The sequence below is a fragment of the Dermacentor silvarum genome, chromosome 6 (genome assembly GCF_013339745.2).
Source record: "Dermacentor silvarum isolate Dsil-2018 chromosome 6, BIME_Dsil_1.4, whole genome shotgun sequence".
Classification (NCBI taxonomy): domain Eukaryota; kingdom Metazoa; phylum Arthropoda; class Arachnida; order Ixodida; family Ixodidae; genus Dermacentor; species Dermacentor silvarum.
In genome coordinates this window covers 179,480,334-179,488,391 of record NC_051159.1, presented here as the reverse complement: position 1 = coordinate 179,488,391, position 8,058 = coordinate 179,480,334, and the positions used below count along the sequence as shown (strand labels likewise).

Genomic DNA, 8,058 nt, shown 5'->3' with positions numbered 1-8,058 from the left:
ATTTCGGTGAATGAACGCAGCCTCATGCTTTCAGTTCGCTCAAGCTAACCCTTTTATACATACGTAATTATGCACCGCGCAAACGCGATTTAACACGGGCGACGACGTATAAATATTACAAGGCTCCCCTACAGCCATCAGTCTTCGCGTACCAATGTTTAACAATGCCCATCTATTTTCCGGGCAGACAGATAAATATGACTTTCATCAAAGTGAGACCCCCGGAGCAAGATAAGAGAAACGGCTAGAGAAAGAATGCCGTTCGGCCGCGCGTTCTCGCGTCCAATTAACTTGAAGGCAATGCGGGCGCAATACACGCTTGTACGTGCGACGAGGTTCTTGCTTGCGCGGCGCGGCCTCGTATTGATTGTGCGCGTCGCATGTATTGATCGGCGGGGGTATATACGTAACCCGTATACTGGGCATTAAAAATAGAACGCGTCATTTCAGGCGAAGCGATATCACTTCAGGGAAATGCGATTGCTTCGCGGTGCTGCATGCTTCGGCATACACCTATCGATGTTCTTTCACGTTGTGGTAACAAGCAATTCATTAGTCACGCTGTTGCGCATGCTGTAGACATGCGAACGTGGAAGAAAAAAAAATTGTGCTTCGAAAGGAGTGCCTGACGCATGGCGTTTCGCTTTAAAATGAACCTTGACCCTCGTCGTATTTTTTTTTTTTTACTCTTTTTGTTGTGCTGCGGTGAAAGCCTATCCAAAGTTTAAAGAATGCTTGTGTATGATTTGCGGCCGCTACCAGAGCCGACTCCCGAATGGTAGTGCGCTCAACTGTATGCGTAACCATGACAACGATAATTAAGGCGTGCCTATAGATGCAAGCACGCAGCTATAGAAACGGTTGAACTGCGTGGTGCGTGCGCGTTGTTTACTGCTCAAAAACACCCTGGCGGGTAAGCGCGAACGGTGCGATGTCTGGAGAATGTTTAACCCTAATAATTGTTGTAATCTGTAAGCAGCATTCGTGTAGCAACACACGAATAGAAGTCAACCTCTGAGGAAATTGGAATCACCCGATACTTTGAATAAAGCATGCTGAAAATTGCAGCACTGATGCCTTTATGATGTTGGAACCCTGCACATTCAAACATCACTGAATGTTTGTATAGTATTTTGCCTTCTGTCGTCGCCTGAGTCATTGATTCCCATGATGAAGAGCGGACTGGAGTTGAGCATGCGCACCAGTTGTTGATACCGTGGGCAATGAGTCATTGTGAGAAATAGCGAAATGGACGAGTTAAACTTAATTTTGACCACCTGAGGTGTTCTAACGTGCACCACCCAAAACGCGGTCCTCTATAGAGCGTCCTTGCATTCCGCCATCATCATAAATCGAGACCACCGCGGCCGGGAATGCAACTCGCGACCCTGGCTCCGCAGCAGAACGCCACTGATCCACCGCGGCACACGCAAGACACACGCCGATGCAGATACTGCCACTTTGTTTCTTCGCACTTCGCTTCGTTTGTGCCTCAGAAAATGCGATTGTTCTGCGTGAATTTTGCTTTGTTCTGTCTGAATTTGGGGCCGGTGCATTATGTGTCATAACACTCTCAGTTCTGTCTGCTTGGTACGACTCAAGTGGCCGTAGTCGTATAGATCAAAGCTGTATAGAAACGTTAGTATTTAAAAGGGACAATGACACAACTCCAAATAAGATTTAACTGCTACACTGTAGTTCTTCTTAGCTAAGCGTTGGCAAGGCGGGAGGGTAAAGCTCATTATTTACCCATTCAGGGACGGTGTACGCATTTGGGCACGTGATTTGTTTTTGCCAGTTCTGTCCAGTAGCAGCAAGGAAAAACAATACAAAAACAGGAACATTGATTTGTAGGTTCATTGAACCCTCTGCTTACCAAAGGTGACTCCAGTTCAGTGCAGAGTGACTACACGATCGCTTCTTTGAAGGCACTACCATGTTTGACGGGATGTTCGACATGCCGCGTTCCGTCAGTAATGATGAAGGAATAGTTTTTTCCTTTTCGTCCCTGCCCGCAATAATTAACTTCACATTCGGATGTCGGACTTCACATATTTCGCAGCCTTTTCGCAAATTTGGGTGCTAGAACAGTTGCGAAACAAGACAGCTGTTCACAGAACAGTAGCAGGAATTGCTAGGATTAATGTCCATTTATTTGAGGGTACAGCAAGCAACTAGTAATCAACGATTGATCAATATTGACGTTTAGTTGGCACGGTTTGTGACATCAAAGGGAGCAGCTTCGGGAATCGAAAGGATTCGTCGCCCCCTGTCCTTCGATTTTTATGCCACTCTATGCCTCTCTCTCTCTCTCTCTCTCTCTCTCTCTCTCTATATATTATATATATATATATATATATATATATATATATATATAACCTCTGATTTCGGTGAAAGCAACATGCTCAGTGTTTCAAAAGTACAATGCATCTATTTTTACCTGCTTGACATTCTGTTTTTAATGCCACTTTATCGCGAATAGTAACAGAAAAAAAAAGGGCTCGTGTTTCATAAATGGCAATGCAAACCGGCGTCTGTCAAGGCTTAATTCTGCTATAGGGGTCACTGTTCAGCACAGACACGCGCTCAGGCGTGTCCGGAGTGTTCCGAACCAAAAGTACCTTAGGTAGGTGGATATTCTCAGGCGTTTAACGTCACATCTCGTGGCGCCGGCGACAACCGACGAGCTCTTTCTCAGGCCGTAAACAGGCGTTCACGTGTACACGTCATTGAAGCCGCCGTCTTCAATTGAAAGCAATTGGCCGGGCCCTTACATGACCCTATACATGAAGGCCTCGTGCTTCTCGACCGTTTAAAATCATTCTGTCTTTTTATCTCTGCTTTCCAGATCAGCATAACCGGCGCAAACAAAACTGTAAGAATGACATATGTACAATGTGGGCCCATACTTGAGTTTATGAGACGGGTAGTCGGTCTTTTAAAGACAGTCTTTCTTTCATGGGCCGAGCCCGGAGATAGTGCAGTTTAAAAAAGTACCGTATATCCACGAAGTGAATGATGATGAGTGGGCGAAGCACCGGGGGATCATTCGGGTAACCGTGAATCCCCCGTACATACGAGAGCGCGGGAAGCGGCGGCAAAACGCCGGAAGCGTTCTCTACCTGAGGTTGGTGGCGCCGATGCTCGGTTCAAGCGCGAGCTTCGCGAGCCCTCAGCTCCGGGACCGCTTGCCGGCGTTGCCGTACTGCTGCAGTTTTGCGAGCCCTCAGGTTCGGGTCCGCATGCCGGCGTTGCCGTGCTGCTGCAGCTTCGCGAGCCCTCAGCTCCGGGTCCGCTTGCCGGCGTAGCCGTACTGCTGAAGCTTTGCGAGCCCTCAGGTTCGGGTTCGCATACCGGCGTTGCCGTTTTGCTGCAGCTTTGCGAGCCCTCAGGCTCGGGTCCGCATGCCGGCGTTGCCGTGCTGCTGCAGCTTCGCGAGCCCTCAGCTCCGGGTCCGCTTGCCGGCGTAGCCGTACTGCTGAAGCTTTGCGAGCCCTCAGGTTCGGGTTCGCATACCGGCGTTGCCGTTTTGCTGCAGCTTTGCGAGCCCTCAGGTTCGGGTCCGCATGCCGGCGTTGCCGTGCTGCTGCAGCTTCGCGAGCCCTCAGCTCCGGGTCCGCTTGCCGGTGTTGCCGTTTTTCTGCAGTTTTGCGAGCCCTCAGGTTCGGGTCCGCATGCCGGCGTTGCCGTGCTGCTGCAGCTTCGCGAGCCCTCAGCTCCGGGTCCGCTTGCCGGCGTAGCCGTACTGCTGACGCTTTGCGAGCCCTCATGTTCGGGTTCGCATACCAGCGTTGCCGTTTTGCTGCAGCTTTGCGAGCCCTCAGGTTCGGGTCCGCATGCCGGCGTTGCCGTGCTGCTGCAGCTTCGCGAGCCCTCAGCTCCGGGTCCGCTTGCCGGCGTAGCCGTGCTGCTGAAGCTTTGCGAGCCCTCAGGTTCGGGTTCGCATACAGGCGTTGCCGTTTTGCTGCAGCTTTGCGAGCCCTCAGGTTCGGGTCCGCATGCCGGCGTTGCCGTGCTGCTGCAGCTTCGCGAGCCCTCAGCTCCGGGTCCACTTGCCGGCGTTGCCGTTTTGCTGCACCTTTGCGAGCCCTCAGCTCCGGGTCCACTTGCCGGCGTTGCCGTACTGCTGCAGCTTTGCGAGCCCTCAGGTTCGGGTCCGCATGCCGGCGTTGCGGTGCTGCTGCAGCTTCGCGAGCCCTCAGCTCCGGGTCTGCTTGCCGGCGTTGCCGTTTTGCTGCACCTTTGCGAGCCCTCAGCTCCGGGTCCACTTGCCGGCGTTGCCGTACTGCTGCAGCTTTGCGAGCCCTCAGGTTCGGGTCCGCATGCCGGCGTTGCGGTGCTGCTGCAGCTTCGCGAGCCCTCAACTCCGGGTCCACTTGCCGGCGTTGCCGTTTTGCTGCACCTTTGCGAGCCCTCAGCTCCGGGTCCACTTGCCGGCGTTGCCGTACTGCTGCAGCTTTGCGAGCCCTCAGGTTCGGGTCCGCATGCCGGCGTTGCGGTGCTGCTGCAGCTTCGCGAGCCCTCAGCTCCGGGTCTGCTTGCCGGCGTTGCCGTTTTGCTGCAGCTTCCCGCGCCCTAGACTCCGGGTCCGCTTTTTGCCTGCGTCGCCGTGCTGCAGCAGCTTTGCGAGCCCTCGACTCCGCTTGCAGTTGAGCCGCCACTCTCGCCTTTTCATCCATAGCGGGCGCGCTGTTATCAGACGCGACCGTTATCATCCATGGCTGAATTGAGAAAGAGAGCGCGCGTCGGGAACAAACGCCCTTGTGCACCGCAGCGCCCCAAGCAGACTCCATGCAAACCAGAGCTACGGGCGACGTCGAGGGGGGGGGGGGGGGACAAGGCTCGGCCCTAAGGTGCTTCGCCCCTAAAATGTGGGCCGGAATGTGCCCCCTGGAGTCACTGGTCGCCGTGATGTTGCATATATCATTATAATCATCATCATCAGCCTATATTTATGTCCACTGCAGGACGAAGGCCTTTCCCTGCGATCTCTAATTACCCCTGTCTTGCGCTAGCTGATTCCAACTTGAGCCTGCAGATTTTCAAACTTCAACACCCCACCAAGTTTTCTGCCACTCTCGACTCAGTTTCCCTTCTCTTGGTATCCATTCTGTAACTCTAATGGTCCTCCGATTATCCATCCCACGTTGCATTATATATATATATATATATATATATAGTCAAATCATAAGATGCCAAAAAACAATGACACCAAGGACAACATCTGTTCTACTTCTGCCAGTAAAAGAAAGTCACCGCATATCCACGAACTGAATGGTGATGAGTGGGCGAAGCACCGGGGGATCATTCGGGTAACCGTGAATCCCGTATATATATATATATATATATATATATATATATATATATATATATATATATATATATATATATATATATATATATATATATATATATATATATACTGTACATGTGTACAGTACATACAGCGCTTATATAGCCCTTGTGCACTGCAGCGCCCCTAGCGGTCTCCATACAAACCAGAGCTACGGACGACGACGAGGGACAAGGCTCGGCCCTAAGGTGCTTCGCCCCTAAAAAAATGTCGCAGTTTCACCCGAACGGCGAAGCCTCAATTGGGATAGCAAATTAGTAGAGAGCTATACAGAGTAAGGATAGTAGTTTTATCAGCTCTATAAATTTGGACATGCAGCTGCACCAGCAACGCGAAGAACTGTTGTCGACGCCGTCGGCGTTTTGCCCGCGTTCGCACCGAACGCGCGCGGCGTTGGTGACTGTTGTCGGTGCCTCTAGGGGCAGCTCGAAAATTTTCGACGAGGTCAGAACCGGACACTCGTCTAGCAGCGTTGGAAGTCTTTAAGCATCTTAGTTGCCTGTAATTAAATCACAAATACTTTAAAGCGTTGCCCGAAAATGTATCACTCACCCGTTTGAAACGTTGCACACATATAACGCTTTCGAGCACTTGCTTAAGAAATTTTCAGAAAGACCATACGGCCCAAAAACCCCATACGGCCCATACTTCATCCGCTCACCTTAAACATTGCGTGGGCATCAGCCTTAATGTTTGTGCGCGGTTCGTAAAATACACTTGAAAAGCTCAGAAATGCTTGGATAAGTACCTTTAACAACATGATTCCTATTTTATTGAGATATAAACAACGTGCTTCTTTTAATTAACTGAGAGAGAGAGAGAGAGACGAAGAGGGAAAGGTAGGGAGGGTAACCAAGGAAGTGCTCGGTTGGCTGCCACACGCTTGCGGAGTGGGAAAGGGGAAGTATAGATAAGAAAGAGACAGAACAAAAAATAATAAAAAAGCCAGTCATACGCAGAGTCAGTCGCAGAGGAATGGCCGCTGTCACAAGCGTTCGTATAGTTCCGTAGCCTTCAAGAAGTGCAGAAGGGCTTTTGTGGCCTTTCGCATGCAAGAATGCATAGGCCGCGATCCCAGGATATTTTCCTCTGAGAGCTTATCTATTATCTAACAGGCTGAGTTTATATAGCTTGTACAGTACGTAGTTGAGAGGCGCATTTACACATGCCTCTTCATTCCTAACAGGAATGACCAACAGTGCGGCGTGCAATTTGTGCGGGTGCGATAGTTAACTGAGGAGTCCGGGAAAACCTATAGCCTTGTACAACACAAGAAAGTAGGGAGAAAACGAGTATTCAGTAATTATTGTCAAATCACATAAATAACGTATACAAACTAAAAATTACCGGTATACACTTTACCACAATATGGTCCCCATTTTCTCGAAATATAAAATTGCTGGCACCTTTTGTTCTTCGAGGGCAGCGAGAAACCTTAGTAGGCGTTTCATATATATAACGCCTGTAAACAGGCAGAAAACTGGGATTTAGCAGTTTTAATTTAGCCCTTAATTAACCACTAGCACACTTGAAAATTTGCTTACACATCACCCCTAACATCACCCCCCTCCCCCCCTTTTCCCCCTTCTCCATTTCTAAACATAATCTCGGTGAACGATCTTGTTCTTTCAGGATACCATGAAAACAAGCATATAAGGTCTAGCATGTAACAACCATCCACCAAGCACATAAGCTTCTAGTCGCGCTAACAACTTCATTGTAAAATTATGACAGGCTTGGGAGATATCAGAAAGAAATGCAATTCAGTGAGTTAGCACCGCGCAGTAACTAATCTAACGCCTCGCCAAGCTAATTCTGCTGACGCGTTTGTATAATCACGATTTAAGCCATTCATATTGAAAACGCCTTGAAGAGCAAGTACCGCGGCAACAGAGCAAGAAGAGAGCTGCCGGCAAGAGAATTCTTTCGGAGTCGTCTAGACCCGTCGATCGGGCCGGCCGTGTTTTTAAACCATTTTCTTGTAGAGCGGCAGCTTGCGGTGTCTAATGAGCATGCCTAGCGATCACAGTAGGTGCTTTTTCTTCGTGTTGGAATAGCGCGGTGCGATGATGTCTCGCCGTGACGAGAATAGGGAGCTAGCCCATTACGCCAGGTTCTGCATAACTATTGCCAGACAGACTTTACTTAAACAGCCGTTATGTGGTACGAGCCAGTTAAGGTGTCGCGCGGGGATCTCGCACTTTTAAACCAGATCTCGTGGCTTGCCGCAGCGGTGCTGGTTCATTCATATGCCGTCTGAGTGAAGCAGAAAGCTCTCGTAAAATAAGATACAAAGCTAGAAACTGGCATCAAAATTTATACACGAAGTTGCTAAAGCAGACAAGATGGTTACGACGTGTTTGGCGCACAGCATATCTCGCGTTATCAGTTAAGTATTCGCTGGGTGTTCAATTGATACACGTGTATTGGTGCGTATTTGGAGGTCACTGAAAGGCGCTCTTTTTCCATTTTCATGGGCAGCGCGTGCTCTTTTGTGAATACACAGAGTCAAATCTTATATAGCAAGAATGAAGCGAACACAGTCATAGCGATCTCTCTCTCTTTTCTGTTTTTAATATTCGCGTCGATTGTGACACCAATGCCTGGAACACACAAGCTTCTTTATCTGTTCGACGCCGTTTCTATTCCTTTAGTGGTCATTCTTACGGAGATTGAGATTGTATTTTCATAATGTATGTAGGTGT

At 49.5% G+C, this 8,058-nt stretch overlaps 1 protein-coding gene across 1 annotated transcript; it reads left to right on the top strand.

The window, feature by feature from the left end:
• The first annotated feature begins 1,223 nt into the window (after positions 1–1,223).
• Positions 1,224–4,751, top strand: LOC125946366 (uncharacterized). Its single transcript, XM_049669202.1, has 3 exons — positions 1,224–1,233; positions 3,501–3,626; positions 3,951–4,751. Exons 1-3 carry the CDS (start codon positions 1,224–1,226, stop codon positions 4,577–4,579), a joined length of 765 nt encoding a protein of 254 aa, XP_049525159.1. The 3' UTR covers positions 4,580–4,751.
• The last annotated feature ends 3,307 nt before the right edge of the window (positions 4,752–8,058 follow it).

Coding starts and splice junctions, on each gene's coding strand:
- LOC125946366 (XM_049669202.1), top strand. Junction 3,627..3,950: donor AGCTCCGGGTCCGCTTGCCG/GTGTTGCCGTTT, acceptor GTTCGCATACAG/GCGTTGCCGTTTTGCTGCAG.